At 40.8% G+C, this 16,991-nt stretch overlaps 1 protein-coding gene across 1 annotated transcript in view; it reads right to left on the bottom strand.

Annotated features, from left to right (window-relative positions):
• Positions 1-497: 497 nt before the first annotated feature.
• The window catches only part of LOC107206419 (cytosolic phospholipase A2 epsilon-like), a 34,549-nt gene continuing 18,055 nt past the window's right edge, over positions 498-16,991 (bottom strand). The window contains exons 8-21 of the mRNA XM_015632260.1: positions 16,681-16,738; positions 16,105-16,271; positions 15,889-15,975; positions 14,888-14,925; positions 12,894-13,041; positions 11,895-12,031; positions 10,729-10,951; positions 9,157-9,271; positions 8,686-8,823; positions 7,650-7,757; positions 6,274-6,465; positions 5,363-5,529; positions 3,844-4,030; positions 498-2,688 (exon numbers count right to left, since the gene is read on the bottom strand). Of these exons, the coding sequence (XP_015487746.1) occupies positions 2,480-2,688; positions 3,844-4,030; positions 5,363-5,529; positions 6,274-6,465; positions 7,650-7,757; positions 8,686-8,823; positions 9,157-9,271; positions 10,729-10,951; positions 11,895-12,031; positions 12,894-13,041; positions 14,888-14,925; positions 15,889-15,975; positions 16,105-16,271; positions 16,681-16,738 (1,974 nt within the window). The 3' untranslated portion in view covers positions 498-2,479. The remainder of the gene's footprint in view (positions 2,689-3,843; positions 4,031-5,362; positions 5,530-6,273; positions 6,466-7,649; positions 7,758-8,685; positions 8,824-9,156; positions 9,272-10,728; positions 10,952-11,894; positions 12,032-12,893; positions 13,042-14,887; positions 14,926-15,888; positions 15,976-16,104; positions 16,272-16,680; positions 16,739-16,991) is intronic.

Here is a 16,991-nt window from a genome sequence, read left to right on the forward strand (position 1 = left end):
AGTATTTGTGACGCCATGAAGGGATGTGGCTACACACTTGGCATGTTTCCTCTGTGTGCCAGCTCAACGATGAAATGCATTTTTCATTAGGTCACAGAAAAATGGCAGCATTGGCATCTGTCAGTCATGTTTAAAGACAATGCTTTACTATGACATCTCCTTGGAGGACAAAAATATTAACCAGACTGTCCACCAAGACTGGGCCTCTGACACTTTCATTCCTACAGTGCCAGTGGCCAAAAAACTCTCATTTTCATGGACAGCATTTGCAATCCACATCAGAGACATCCCTTGCATGGGGGAGGGACTATGGCTCACTCTGTACTCCTGCAAACTGTCTCTGAGGCATTCCTTTATCCACGATGCTCACAGCAAGTATTTGGTATGTTCTTTGCAGAGATAAAAAGAGTTTTGTTTTCCAGGAACAAGGAATGTTCACACTGTGAACCTGAAGCATATTACTGAAATGCCTGAATATGTGCAGCAAGGCAGAATTCTCATTTTGCAAACAAGCCTTTATTGTCTTGTACTGTACACACAAAATTTTTGCATGTAAATAACATTTCTTCAGAACTGGAGGCGGCAAGAGTTTATGGCTAAAACCTGTGTTTACTTTTTCACAACAGGGTTTTCAGGTAAAAATGGAGGTAATTCCCAGGATTATATGCAGAGCACATAGCATCATAATTCTGACTATGACTAGTGAAACTACCACAGGAGAAAAAAAAAAATCAGAAGTGCATAGTTGTTCAAAACTGTATGTTTCAAACATTAGTATTTATGCTGTGATCTTTAGGCTGGCAACATTAGGCTACAGTTGCACAAAAATGTAAGTTTTGTTTTGATGTAATAAATGACCAATGTGTTGGAAAAGTTATCCTGAACCAATTTGTAAAGATGATTTGTCAGCACTCCTTGCTAAAATGAAATCCTCGAAGTGTCATTTTGTAACAAGCCAAACATTATTTGGCTGTGAATGAACCCTGTTATTTTCATGTTGGGTTCCCTGGGCTGACGAGGTAGGCAGTCTATTAAAAAGAAGTTATGTTTCAAACAAATTTGTAAAATATTAACATGAAATGTTTCAACTTACCCAAGTATTTTCCCTGGTTTATTTTAGTCACATATTATAATATGTAGCTGATAGATTCTTTTCTGCCTGAATAGATTCTTTGTTTAAAATATTCCCAGCTGTCTTTAGGACACAAAACTTATAAATAGTGTGTTTTCAATTTGACTTGCTCCTGGAATGCAAAAGTTGTTATGGATTTATAATTTTTACAGCTCACCCTCAGCACAGTTCAGAGCAGTTTAAAAAAAGGGCACTTTCAATGAAGAGGGAAAGGAAGTAAGTTTAAAAAAGCAAATGTATTTTGCATACCACAACAAATTTAATTGGTGTTTTTGTGCTAGATCCCACATGTGGTCTTCAGATTGTTTTAAGATGTTTAGGCTATTGACTTACTTCTACTCAGTTTGTACAGGCAGAAGTAAACAAATAATAAATTTTTTTGATAGGCATATGACCTAAACTGTTGTACCAAGCAACACAGCAAAGTTTTCATTGTCTACTGAAAGTAAAATACTTTCAAATACATTTTTTTTTTTTTTTAAATTTAAGAATGGTATTTTATTATGAGAAGTAACCCAACAGGGAAAACAAGATCCCGGGTGTTTTATTTTGAAAGCTTCCAATTAAAGTGTTGAGGTTTTATATACTGTCTCAGTACAAACCAATTAAAACTGACATAAATTAACAGGGAATTTTGATGTGCCCAAATTACACCCTTTGCTTTAAAAAAAACATTTTATGTGAAAAGTCTTATGCCACTTCCTCCTAAGTTGCTCCTTCCTATCACATATGATTCATTCACAGCCCAAGAGATCCCAGGATGTGGATGAGATCATGGGGCTGGTTGTGTGCACACACTTGTCCCTCTTCACTTTTCCAGCCTCCGTGGCTGCTCTTTGGGACACTTGCAAAACAGAGTTGACCAAGGGATCCATTACCAGCTTCCAGTTCTCTTTGTTTTCCAGGACAGGTCATATCTCGTGTTCCACAAAGCAGAATTGTGGGAGCAGAAGTTTATACTCCCTTCTTATGGCCTGTAGGTGTGTTGGCTGTGTTGTATAACTGTAGCGCTGTGGCGGTAAAAAATTATTTTCCTTTATAGTTATTAAATCATTTTCCTATATATTATAATAAGTTATGCTTAAAATCACGCTATTTAAAAATCTAACATGTATTTTAGGCAAAGAGTGCTCTACAGACAACCTTAATTGATGGAACAAAACATAAGTAAAAATTTCCCACACAATGTCTTTGCTTATAGAGACCACTTCTTGGGGATAGAAAAACCCCAGCAAACACTGCACCAGCTGGGATAGTTTCTGTAGTGCAGAATGACCAGTGTTTGAAAAAGGTATGTCCCTTCTGGGTCCTAGAGCATGAAAAACTCCTCAGAGAAGATAAGAGCAATCAGCACATTTTCTGCCTTCTCCTTTGCATCGCTGTCTGCAAGGCCTGCATAATCGTCTGAGAGTTGTTGAGGATGTTGTACTCGCTGAGATTCAGCAGCTTGCGGTAGTTCTCATCGGTGTATCGGACAGAGAACATGCAGTAGGGGGAACAGCAGCTGGTCAAATCAAGCTGGCCTTCATCCATCTCTGAGCAACAGCGCTTGACACCTGGAGAGAAAGAGTTGTTGTTGCTGTGACATGATGCTTACCTTAATCAGTGTCAAACTGTCCATGAGGAGCAGGACTTTTCTCCTGACGAAAGTTCATAGGGTTTAAATGCAAACAGTGTAGCTCATATATCACCACCTTAGCCAAGAGAACATTGTGAGTCTGAAGGAAGGAGGGCACAAGAGAGAAGTGAGGGATGGTATCACAATGTTCATCTACAGCTTACTCAGAAACATCTGTCTCATTAAAGCCATTTATTAAAGTTATTAAAGTCATTATCAGACAAGGATGTCAGCCTGAAAGGGCATTCCAAAAGCCAATGTCCATGCACTGCAGGTCTTAGCCTGGGCAGCTGGGATTTCCATGAACCTCAGATGAGGAAGATTAATTGCTAGTAAGAGAACAGAATTTAAGTGAGAAAGGAGCAATCAAAACATGTGGAAACGGAGAGTTCCTGCAATGCTGTATAAAGTTCAGTGCATCTGCCTGATCCATCTCTCCCTTTCTGATTTTTGTGTCACACAAATTCCACAACAGCAGCATTTTGGGCTTAACCTCCCTGCTACCAAGGATCAGAGAAAATGCATCCTAGTAACTTGCAGTAAAGGAGTACAAAGCAGGTGGCCTGGCAGAAAAGGAGTGACAGGCCCTGAACACATCACAGTCAGTAAAATGATCCCTGGGCTCGTGCTGAACCAAAATGAGACACAGTGATCTTAATATTGCAGGAGTTCAGCCTGAAAGCCAGATTCTTTCTCCCCCATGACTCATACATGACACTATGGTTCCTCAATGGTAGAATTCAATACCTGAACAATAGACAATATATGCAGCAGGAAATAATCTGAGAGAGCTATACCTTTCAGGGGAAAAAAGCTTTTGCAATTAGGTAGGAACACTTCAAGTAACAAATGGGAGAGAGGTGAAGGCACACACCATCCAGAAGACACAGGCTGTGTTGGTCCTCTTAGAGACACAATGAAGACATGAGTGAACATAACAGCTTTGGTAGGAATGGGGAAAACAAGTTTAATTAGCTAGAGTGCTCCCCCATGAACCCAGAGAGCAAAGACAGCCAGCAGCAAAGAAGAAGTCCCCGAGTCACAGAAGCAGTGGTGTCTTTTGTTCAATGCTTTGCCACTACTTCTAACTTACCAGGTGCTTTGTACTCTTGGAAGGTATCATTCACAAGGGGAAGAAAAATCACAATTGGACATCCTGGCAAATCTGAATCTTGGAAGATGTAGCACTCCTTCAGATTTTTCTTATCTTCGTCAGTCAAAGAAATTGTTGGGAATGGGATTTTCTGCTCTGAGTAGTATTTACACGCCTTATCTAGAGACTGGAGGATCACAAAAATGGTCAGCACTGGTAATCAACTTCATTGTCTAAAGGCCCCAAATTGTCATCTACTATTAAGGTTTAGTAGCTCAGATCCATAGGGTGAGTTGCTTCTTATCAATGGTTACTCTATATGCAATTACCACACATGGTAACCACATTGCTAGTCACAAGCTGTAAACACAATTTCAGAATTAAAGGGTTCACCCAGGACACTGTTTAAAAAAAAATTAAAAAATTGAAACAATTTGCAGAAGTTTAGGGTAAAGCATCAGCAAATGAAAGAGCCTGTGTTAACACATTATATAGAATTAACCAGAGAAGGAAATCACAACAGGAAAACATTTAAGGTATCTTATGTGCTTGGAAGCCAGGAGATAAGAAAGTTAAGTTTCAATGTACAGTTATATCTCTGCCTGTGCAGTCATTATGGCACAGTGTTAATTGAGATTAATATTTTACTGAAAAAATCTGAAGCACTAGGCTATGCTATATCTTTTTCCTGAAATGTTTAATAAAACATCATGTCCTAATATGCACTACATTATTTACGCTGCACCATCTAATAGTGAACACTATCAAACAGAAAAAAAGTTTCTACTACTTAAAATTGCAGCAGTCTTTTTTTTTAAGTTTTATCTAGACAATGAATGAGGCTGAAATAAAACTTCATTACATCTGTCTCATCCAACAGATGCTTATTAGTAGCTGTGCTTATTAGTAGCAGCACAGCTGTTCTCATTCCCAGAATGTAATTCTACTTAGGAAGGCCAAAGTGCTTAACAGTGAATTTTCAACTAACCTCAGTTTCTGGCACAAAAAGATCCAAACTTCTTTTCTGCCTGCTCTTATAGACAGCTAATGAACTTTATCTCCATGAAATGGGTTTTCTACAGGAAGATGCTCATCACTGAATTTTACTTGTAGCATCTTATTTGTCAGCCCAGAAATTACCTGCTGCTGATATCCACTTAAGCCTTTTTATATTCTAACTTAAGTCAGAAGAAATCACTTCCTCATCTTTATGAATATTCCTATGCACTGTCTGAAAGCCTGCTTGATTCAGCATAATGCAGAAGAGGCTCTTCCCATCATTCTGGAAAAGACCATGCTGACACCCCCTTGAATAATTCAACATGTTCATAAATGAGTAAGAAAGAGTCCAGGAATTGCAGGAAGAAATAGGAAAAGTATTAATCACTACAGTGAAAAATATAGGGCAATGCAGATGTTATAAACTGAACAGCTGATACAACCAGCAGTTCTGGATGCTACAGGCTGGGCATTTACAAGTAAAAGGAGATACAACACATGGTAACAAGACCATCCTCACCGATGTATGTGATCCAGTAGTATAACTTAGATAGATGATGACATCCACTTCCCTCTGTGGCCTTAAAAGTGGTGCACTGCTGGTATTGATGAAAAATCCAGCATCTATCATGCCCAGCTGATCGGGATTTTGCATCAGCTGGTTGGGACGTGAGTCTAACACAGTGTCTAAAAGAAAAATATTTCTTGAATAAGAATAGATCTGCACGTATTTTGACTGGAAAAAGAAGTGTAAGACGGAACTGATCATTCCAGAGGCCTGGTTTAATTTAATTGCCCCACCACTAGACCATCAAACAGGCATGAGAAGGATGGCAAAACACCTAAGTTCCTGTTCTGAAAAATCTGTGCTGTGTTTCCAGGCAATATATTGCATTAACATGTCACACCTATTAGTGCCAGTAAGCTATGTCTAATAATTAACCTACATCTGACTTGCTTCATTTTGGTTATTGTTTCATCTTCTATCTGTCATTGATTTGGAGAACAAAATATTTTCGATCCTGTATACATTTGGACTTATGCTTCCCCCTCAGTCCCCTCTTCTTTGGACTAGAAAACCCCATTCACTTCCAGCTTTCTCTTATAGGTGATATTTTCTTGGTTATTTCAGCTGCATCTGAAGTTAGAGGTATAATCTTGCCAAATTAAGCTTTCCCCCATGTTTTCTGCTCTCTGCCACTTTAAATTTGGATCAGTCAGCTTCAAGTCTATCCTCTCAGTCTGGACTGCAGAGGTTTCAGCTGAAGAAAACGAATATAAATATTAATTCTTCAATGCCTGGCAACACTGAAGTTTTAGTGCCTCTTGGGAGGATTTTTATTCTCTCCCAAGCCTGGCAGGCTTTTTTCCTGAATTCCCCACCCCAAAACTCCCCGAAAATGATGCCAGCTAAGTATCAGTTGCCATCACCTTTCCACCGACAGAAGTGCTCGTTCTCCATGTAGCTGTTGTGCAGCTGGTAGCCCTTCAGGAAATTGTGGTGCTGGGCAACGGAGAAGCGGTCGGTCAGTGCCCCCCGAAGGGCGCTGGACAGGGCACCAGGGGGGGTGTACACGCGAGTCCTCAGCTCGTGGGGTCTTGTGGGCAACACCGGGTCTTCATCTAGAGGAGGGGAGAAAAACTGGTGAACTGCTTGTTAACTTGTGCTCCTTCCTGGCTGTCCTGCTGCAAAGGAGCTCCCAGGGGCTCTTCTGGGATGATTCACTAAACACACACAAACTCTTCTGAGGGAAAGGAATGGCTGCTGGACGAAGCTCTGCTGATGGGCTTAAGCTTTGGCCTGAAGACAGTCCATCAGAAGCAATCTTTAGTCTTGGAAAAAGGACACCATAAGGAAATTAGGCAATTCAGAAAATGTTCTGTCAGAAGATAAATATCCGCACCGGAAGATAACACGGAACAGATACAAGCATGGAGAAAATGGGGCTGATGAATAAGCCACTGCTCAGTCAGATGGGCAACACCAGCAACCACAGGGTCTATTGCAACAGTGACAGCTGCTACCCAATGATCACTCATGGCTACGTGAGCACATGCTTAATCAGCAGAGTGAGAGCACCCCGGGAAAACCTGGGGCATACATTCATATTCAGAAACTATGGGTAGTTTAGGGGGTGGGTAGATGGCACATGGGTGAAAAGCAGAAATGTGGCACAAGGTGAGGTTTCTAGAAATGACAATCTGCTTTGCCAGCCCAAGAGGCTGACGGTGCAGCAGGAGAGACCTGGTGGTTTCTGTGATTGCACATTGTATTTCTGTAATTTTTAAGGATGTCTGTAATTATAGTTACTATCCTATCAAGTGATTTAGCAATAAAATCATGGTTTCTGTATTGCTTCAGAACATACTCTCTGGGCCTCATTTATCTTTGTGCCAGTATGAATCCAATGCAGTAATTACTGTACTGAGTAGTAAAATAAAAACCCAGGAAACATTGATGAACCATGCTTATATTCTGTATAGGCAGTAAAAAGTACCATATTCTCTGCTGTTGGTTCTTGGTTCTGTATGGCTAAGTGAGAACTGTAACACCAAAACACTTCCTGGGAAATGTCTGACCCCTCTAAAACTTCCTCTAAAGGAACCAGTAGCGCTTCAGTAATTTAGTAATTCCAGCAGCTTTTTCCTGATTTCCCTCTTCCTATTATTACTCTATGCAGTGTGAGGAGAAGTCACTATATCTTGTAAGATCCTATGATGCCAGCTTCAGCAAAGTTGACAAGATGATGCCAAAAGCCACACAGGAAAATAAAAGACCATAAATTAAAGGCTTAATAATTTCTCACCAACTTCATCTATTCTGTCTTGTGTCCATCTCTTCCAGAAGTCCTCTGAACTATGGGACAGTCCCCATATTTGTAAAAGGTTCACAGAAAATATACTGCTCCACATACCTGTAAAAGGAATTAGTGAACACAAGGACACATTTTAACAAGAAAATGCCCTCTACTTCTATTTTGACCTTCTGGCTCAATTTTTGAATGGGACTAACAGAGATATTTCTAAACTTCCACACTGTTAAAATCCTCTTAACTTTCTTTGTCACTGATTCAAGTCATGCTATCATCAACTTTGTGCCTAACCTACTACACGGCTCTGCCACATGGTAAAGAGAGCAAAGAATCTGAGGCAAGTAAAGAAGAAAAAAAGACATGCTTAAGAGGCAAAGCAAAAAATTCAAATAACACATAGACTACAAACACATCATTTCCATCCTCATCTTCCTTTCTCTAACTTGTCTTTTTCTGCACTTACTCTGATCAGTAACTCTTTCTGACACCCTGAATTGTTTCACAAGGGGATGAAGTGACTTGTCAGATGTTTGTAAGATGACATCTCACACCACAGCTTGTAAAGGCTCACACATGCAGTGGGCTCCAGCTCCACTGTGCACTCTTTTCTCCATCCAGGATTACCCCTCTTTGCCTCGCCACAGGGGCATTGGTGGCTTTGTTGTCAAAACAGAGTGCCACCATATCACCAGTCATTGTAAATTTAAATCTGACTAATCCAATTGGACTTAGGTTGGAGTGCATTCAGAGAGAAACCATAATAACCAAAGAAGTGGGAGCTATTACTTACTATGAAAGAATTAAGGATCTTCATCTATTCCATCTCTAAGACACAGACAATTCATCTACCAAGACAGTGCCAAGAAACTGGAAAAATATGCGGGTTGCTTTACTGTATTCTTTTGGATAAACTACCACTCCCATTTCCCAGCAGGCAGTGTTCAGTATGTTAGGACAGAACTATCTCCCCACTGGTTAACAGCATTTCACCCCCTAAGTGCCTCTGTGTCAGAACAACGCTATACATCACCTTGAAGGTAGCAGATGCGGGATTCAGGGAGCTTTTTTAACAAGCGGCCCATGAAGAACTCGCTTCCGAAATGCTCCGTGCGGACAAACACGCCGTACTTCAGCAGTCCCACCTCGTAGGGAGTGAACTCCACCCACTCTGCAATACAGCCACAACGGGACACTTAGAGGGCTTCCAGACAGGTGTGAGGAGAGGGGAACCTGGGGCATACATTGGTCTCAGTTATGTTTAATATGCTGCCTTTGCAAAGCCTCACTCTTAAACGCAGATCTCCAGGGAGGCGTCTGAGCTTGGGCATGGTGGCAGATGAGGAGCAGTTTTGCTGGTCATGCATGGAGGTGATGGTTATTTCTCCAAAAAGCAACTAACACATCAGGATTGTTTTCCCCAAGCGCTACCACGAAGAGAAGAGTGATGACGGGAATTTAGCTGCCAATTTTAGCCTCAGAGGATCTGAAACGACATCCTTACCTTTGAAATCATTGGTGCTGTAACTGTCCCGGACGCAGACTGACACGTAGATGGGCAGTGGGTTCTGGCCATCACACAGTGCTTCTTGTTGCTCTGAAAGCTTGTGGGGGTCTTTCTGGTTTTGAAGAAAAAGTGTTACATGAGAGGAGATGGAAACGAACTCTGGCCCCAGTGCAGGAGGAGCCTGGGAAGCTCCACCCCAGCACGCAGGGTGCACCCTGGCTGCTCCACCACGCAGAACACGGCAGGTACCCCCACCAACCATCCCTGAGCAGGCTCCCAGGCTCCAGCCTGGCTTTGTGCATGGATTCACAGAAAGATAAGGAGGGAGACAACTACTTCTGTACACCTCTATAAGTCCCAGGAAGTATTGTCCTGACAAGTAGAAGGAGGGGTGGGCTGCTCCTTAGGCTGAGGAATGTAGTGAGCCATCCTTGCTCTTCTGAATCTGAAGGAAGCCCTTGAGCATGTTGATACTTAACTTCCTTTTCTACCACACAACAGCTATCACAGTCTACCCTCGCAAAGAAACTGAAATTTGGCAGCAAATTATTGCACCCCACCTGGCTTCTTTTCTGAAAAAGCATATTCTCATTGAAGAGGTTTATAAAAAACATGAAATCTCATGAACTACTGGAAAATTTAAGAGTAGCTTGCTCTGGAAGGTTCAGGAGAGGTTAATGGCTACATAGAAATAGTCAGCACTACTCAAATGAGGAAATGCTTGGTTAAATAGCAAGGGGGACCACATCTAGCCGAGATCAAAACAGAGGCGTCCATTTAGCTCACACTTTTGTTTAATACCTAGTATTCCTCTCTATGCATTTATGTTCTGTTTACATATACATAATGCTATATATGTACTTACATAAAAATAAACCCAAATAAATGGTTGAACAACTGTAGGATTTCTGCCCTCATTGGAGGACACTTCTGCTCAATCCTCAACCACTCATCCTTTCCCACTTTCCAAGTGCCGAAGCACACATCCTGTAATTGTGATCCCCTTGGGGAGAAAAGGAAGTAGACTGCTTTACTGTAGGGGTAGAAACCCCTTCAAGTAACAGAAAAGCAAATTTGAAATTACTTATAAAAAATAAGTATCACTTAAACCATGTGAGCAGTGCTTCTGAGGAAAAGGAAAATATGTACTTGCCTCCACTGTATTTGCCTATCAAGTTTCCTGCCAGTGGATGCAACTCACTGAGCATTCTAGCTGTTTCAGGATTGATTGAGATAGTTTTCACATTGTTGAGATTACTCTTCTTTGCATTTTGAACTCTTTTTGCATGAGTAATTTGCATCTCAGATTCACTTCCCAAGATTGCCTTCATTTCCACTTAAATACCAGCCAGAGTTGAAATGGCTGCATCCACAACTGAATTTATTAGCACATAGGATGCATTTATTTCTAAGCAAACTATTAAAGGAGTTTTAAAAATCTGCTATTTTGTTAACACAGAGAATTACCCTCTGCTTTGAGGCACATTTTCTGAAATGATGGACTAGTTTCCTCTCCATCCACTAAGGGGAAAACACATGGTTCTCTAAGAAATGGAATATACATCATACCCCATCGTTTAGTAAGTACTCAATCATGAGACCCCAAAGATCTATAAATGATGTCCTGTATCCCTCTTCTTTCCTCTGGCAAAGCTGCTTGTTGTAGTACTTCATGCGATCCATGGAGAAACAGCCCATCTTGCATTTTGTTGCCTGTTTTTGGGCTTCACCAATATGTGAGTCCAGGTCCTTCTGTGACCAGTAGGCATCTCTGTATAAGTTGGCCATGGTCCTGGAGAAAGACAATACAGAAGTCAAAAGGAGCAAAAAAAGACTGGAAATGTGCTTTGAGAACAGAAGTTGACATTCAGGGATTCCCTTCTGCTCACACATACTCTGGTTCAGCTGCTCCATCCAGCAGAATGAACACTCCAGAGTTTCTATGACAGTTTTTCAAAATGGCCCTGAAGAATGAGGTGGGGTTTTTATGTTCTTGACCTTTTTTAATTTTTTTATTTAAGCAGAACTGGCAGAAGGTTAAGGGATAAAACTGCCATGTGTGAACACAGGTATATTTGTAAAGCACAAAGAATTATAATAAATTTTCTTTGTTTGTTTTTCAGAACCTTAAACTCATTCATATTAGCAGCTGCCTCTTGGCTCGATTCACTTAGTGTTAATCTTATGGTATCACTGTGCTTTATTTTAACATCATCCTCTATTTTACCAACCTCCTCTGCATGGAACAATCAGACATTAGGCAGCCTTAGATTCTGTGAGCAGGGAATAAACTGCCCAGAGAAACACAAAACTGGCAGGTTGCAGGGGTAAGTGTGCACTGTCCAGCAGTTCTTTCCAGCTGGAAATCAGAGCCAGTCTTGGAAGTTAATGGGACCACAACAGCTGGGATTCAGTGGAGAAAGGAAGATGCATGATGCTATGGGCATCCACAATTACATCCACAGTAACGATTTTCCCAGAAAGCATCTTGATGAGTGTAATTGTCATGTACACATTTAACTGCTGCACATGTGGAGTTGACAAGCACAGTAAAGAACTGCTTATAAAAAAAGTGTGCACCAAATTGAGCTAGTATTTAATGGCCTGTTACTGAGAAACTTGTTTATATGATGTTTGAAGAAAAGTTCCTGATCTCATCTGCTTTTAGAAGCTACTCTCTGCAGCAATGTGACCCTCAAAAGGCCTGGCCAGGCCTCCTGCTCAAGCTGGCTTACCATGTGGTGCCGGACAGCCCGCTGATGTATGTCACACAGTCCAGGAGATTTAACTTCTTGAGTCCCATGAGGCTGCCATACAGTCCTGTCATTGACTTCAGCCCTCCGCCTGTCGTGATGATAGCCACAACAGGGACCTGTTGGGCACAGGGAGGATGGGACATTCACACTGGCAGCATTCAGCACTGCAACCCACACTGCAAGGGGGGCTGGTCACCACAGCCAGCCCAGGTCCCAATCTCGGAGCCCAGGTCCCTTTTCAGAAGGAAAGACTCCAAAACCAAGCAACAACTGCTACTGGCACTTATTTCCCTTTGGTTCATAGATTAACCCAAACTTGGGATTCTTGCCCATCTCTAGGACAAATACAGGCACAGATGAACAAGAAAAAACATTCTGTGGAAGCAACAATGTATTTTCTATGCATCTCTCATTCCACCACTCTTCTTATTTCACAGATTGACTACTTCTGTATGAAAATCTGCATGCCAATCCCATGAAGAAATACACCCAGTTCACAGCCACTGTTGTTAAGCTACCCTCAGCAGTACTGTTAATCTCCAGTATCTTGAAGTTATTTTAAAATAAATTATATTTATTTTAAGGAATTTCAAAACTGCAGGAAACAGAAGATATAAGAAGCACTCAAAGATGCTAGTCCTAAATTCTCATAAAGCAGTAAAACTGGAAAAAGGGAAAAAAAATCTTTGCTGTGTAATATATCCAGTAGTTCTGAACCAAGCCAGTTATTAGCTCAGCATGGCAGGAATGAACACACCTCAACTATGAGAAATTCCAAATTGATAGTACTGCGGGATGGTGACTGCAGCTAGTGTTTTCAATAACAAACCTTGGCAGCAGAAGCAAATGTACTCAAGACACATGGACCAGCTGGTACCTGCACAACAGATACGTGTGGCCTGTTTTGCTGACCACTCATTTACAGGAGTACAAGAAAGCACTAGAGATTCAAGTTCTCTTCCCTCAGCACACACGTACTTCTTGATCCTGCAGATCGTGTGGTAGGTGAAAAACATTTTTGAGAGCACTTGCTACATATCTCTTTCTTTTCCCCAGGAAAGCCATCTCTTCAGAACATAAGTTAAACCCAAAGCGCATGTCCAGGTCTTGGTGGCATGAGCAATTACTAAGATAAAAAAAGACACATATATTAAATATTGACACACCCATATCAATCTTAGGGCATTGATCAAAGATAATCTACAGGACCCTTCCCTTCAAACAGGATGATGCAACATGACAGGAGCAAGAGAGAATAATTTCACTGTTTTTAAAAGTAAGAAACTTATGTCAATTAGTAAGATTAACTAATGGCATTATTCCCAATTATTGCTAATTGGAGGAAACAATTAAAAAAAAATTTAATTAATATTCTACAACTAAAACACTGACAAGTTTAGAAAATCCATGCAGATGCTCAAGAGTGAAAGTATCGATTCCTATTTCACAGGTTATTTTCTCAGGTTATTTATTCGAAATCTAAAATAACATTCAATTTTCAAAGACTGGCATTTTCAAAGTGAATGAAAATTCTCCTTTTGAGCAAGTGGAGTGGGAAGGCATCCCCCTCTAGCGGTGAGCCCCGCTGGGGAGGCTGGCTGGGAACCCAGCCTGCTGCAGAGACCTCGGGGACAGCCAGCCCCGGGATGGGCAGAGATGGGTCACTGGGCAGGATTCCAGCCCTGCAGCTCTGCTGTGGCTACTCTTGCACAGGCTGCTCCAGGAGTCAAGGCTGGAAGTTCTATTCTACATCAGCCTTGACTCAAAAATTGTAAGGCACATCCTCTCCCAGAGGAAGACTTCACTGGTGTCTATTTTGAAATTAAGTCATTCCTAAAGGGACCACAATTGTAGTTTATTTCCCTGGGAATTTGTGCTCTTCTGCCCACTGATCTCCCTCCTGGCCCTTCCTGCTCTGCTCCTACAAGACTTCAATAGGCAAGAGATGGTCATGGTCAGGTCAGAGCTACATGGCCAGGCATTGTCAAATGCCAGGGGTTTGCATTTTCTTCCAGAGACAGAACTTCTCTCTTCTACTGGGTCCATAATTTCTATGAAACTGGTAAATAAATGTAATTATGAGCTTTCTCCACCACCAGATTTGGGTAAAATCTGACAAATTATTATAACTTTATTTGTAAATGAATACACACAATGGGAATTGAGTAAGGTGGAGCTGCAAAAGCCAGTTTCTATTGTAAATCAAGATCCAAACAAACTGCTTCTAAAGATCGCTGAAAGTAAAATAAATGAGCAGGAGGTGTTTTTCCTGTTGTGGAATAACACTGATTTTCCTGTTATCACTGTCCACTTGATGTTTTGAAATGAATGACAGAAAATTCTGTTTGAATTCAAAATTATTTTTTTCCTTTTCTTTCTCAGTCAGACACACGCACATAAAAATACCAGTTTGCCCATTTCTGTGTGTTCCATACAGCTATGGATAACCTGAAGTATCTCCATGGTAACTGATGAGTATCAACGACACATCTACAGATGTCAAAGCACAAGTTAACTTGTCAACCTTAGTTTCTACTCAATATATAAGTGGACTTAACAGAAAACAAGGTTCATCATTGCTGAATATTGATAGTAAAGTGAAAAATAATTCCTAATTCCTGATTAAATTAAACTTTTACATCTGACTATTCTTTTTTGTTGTTGTTGCCAGCTAGCTTTGTTCTTTTTGTGAATTCCAGAGACTGACATTGACCAAAGAAAATATTCTGTGGTCAGAAGGAAAGGGATAATGCTGAAGTAAATACATGTTTATTTCAGTGTTTCATCAACTGATTAAAGACAAATCTTCTTATGGCTAATTATGTATTATATATTGTGCATGTATTTTATGTTTTACTATAAGCACATTCTAGTTTTCAGACTGAGAATGTTTGCTTGTGTCATTTCCATGTGGCTAAAACAATATCAAAATCCATGAACCAAGTCTTAAGGAATAGAAGAAAATTTCTTACCAAGGTTTTGCTGTCACATTCAAGTCAAATCTTTTCTCCTGGAAAACAAGAATGTGTAATTTTTTGATTTTAAATTTTATATTTTCCCTTTCTGTCTTGGGGTCAGAACTTGATTTATAACCCAGCAAGGTCTGGCAATCACAAACTTTAATGTCTGAGATCTTGGCATATATTTCCAAAAGCATTTACTTATTAGTGAAACATCCCTACCTGCAGATCCTAAATCTTTCCAGGCTGCAGAAACCATTAAGCATCCTGGTATAAGAGGTTTCTGAGACTCATGCAGCAGCTCCCACTTCCTGTACTACTCATAAGCTTTCTGCAGCACTCTGAATTACCATTGTTTGTGTTTTCTCCATTCTTCATGCTCTAGTACACAGCACAGCTTTGACATCCTGGCCATAGTCTCACAGTTAAGAGACTGCAAAGTCTGCATTTGGTTCTGCCCACACTTTATCCTCTCTTAAAAATCATTATTTCAACCTTCTATAAAGTGATGAAATGTGTTTTGTTCTGAGAGGATGTCTTAATGGTTCTTTTAAATAAATATTCTCATTATATTATTTAAAATACATACTCTATGACTAATATTTTCAGCCTATTTCAATATAGTGTCCTCTTAAATATATGGTTGGCTAAGGACAGGTTTTTTGATATTTTCCTCTTCTGTGCCCAAGAAGCAACTTTCAGTTTGGATCCTAAGCAAAGGGGGAGTCAGTGAGTCTTTGGGTAAACAGGGAGAGATGTTCTGAAGGAAGTATGAAATTTTCTTATGTCTTTGTAGGTCTCTCTCTCTACTAGTGGCACATAATGGAGATTAATACAGCAACAACCTGCCTCTGTGGAGAAAACATCTGGAGAAACAAAGCTCTTGTTTTCTCAAAGTCTAATCAAAAATCAGAACACTTCTGATACTCTTAGCAGCCATCTGGGACAACAGTGTGAGGAACTGTTTCTGTTTGAGTGACCCTTTATTACCAACACCTGGAAGTGATGCTTACCTCTGCAATGGTCGTTTTCCTTCCCATGGGCAGCGAGTTCAGCATCACGACTGGGGAGCCCGTCTCTGTGCTGTACCTGCAGGACCACTGGCAAAACAACATGCTTTAGGACAAAACCAGGAATGGGTTTACCCTCTCTCCTTCCTCCCACTTTCTTGACAGCCACTGAAAATCCCTCCATCACCAAGACCACTCCAATACAATACCAATCCATACAGGGTGGTAGCGCCTCTTCTTTGGCAGCATGACATCCAGTGTTGGCTCTGCGTACTTGATGTAGTGGAACTCGATGGGACACGACGGGCTGACAAGTCCATTGGGGCCCAGCATGATATCCTGAGTCCCCTGGAAGGAGCCCTTCACAGTGAGGGAAAGCTCCTTCTCTAAAGTAGCAAAACAAAGGTCATGACAAACGTTAATACGATTAACCAGAAAAATGTGCTAGCTTGATTAAAACTGGGGTGCAGGTGGCACAGCTTTGCCCAGAGCAAAGTGCTGGAACTAAAGTGAAAGGAGCAAAGTGGATGCTCTTCTGATAGAAAGGGGACTCTGAATATTCCTGCTGTGATATAGAACTGGGATTTCAACTTCATTGCGCATTTAATAGGCCTTATTAACATGTATCTGGATGATGTCATTGTCTATAACAACCTAATGTGTTTACCTGCCACTAACTTCACTGAACATTGTAAGCACTGTTTATTTCACTAACCCATTATATGAAAGGGGCATCTCCTCATACGTAAGCATGCAACAACTACTGGTAAATGGATAACAAAACGAAAACCTTACTTGATTTTTGCTTCGTCTTCTCTGCCACTTCAACTTCCAAGCAGCAAAGTTCACGACACTGTGAAAGACAGATTTCAGGATTTTGTGAGAAAGACCATCACATCCCATCCTCATTATAGGGACCTGTGGACCCCTCAGGTGGGAGTAACTTGGAGTTCTGAATTCCCTGGCATCTCTGGGCTTTTTCCCATTAGCTGCTGACTAATGAAAAAGAAAATCTTTGGAGGGAGTTGTAGGAATCCCATGTGTGACAATGACTTAAGATTGAGCACAGTGAGAGAAATACACAAAGGAAGAAAATCAGGACCATT

This window comes from Parus major, chromosome 5 (assembly GCF_001522545.3).
Source record: "Parus major isolate Abel chromosome 5, Parus_major1.1, whole genome shotgun sequence".
In the NCBI taxonomy this organism is placed as follows: Eukaryota; Metazoa; Chordata; class Aves; order Passeriformes; family Paridae; genus Parus; species Parus major.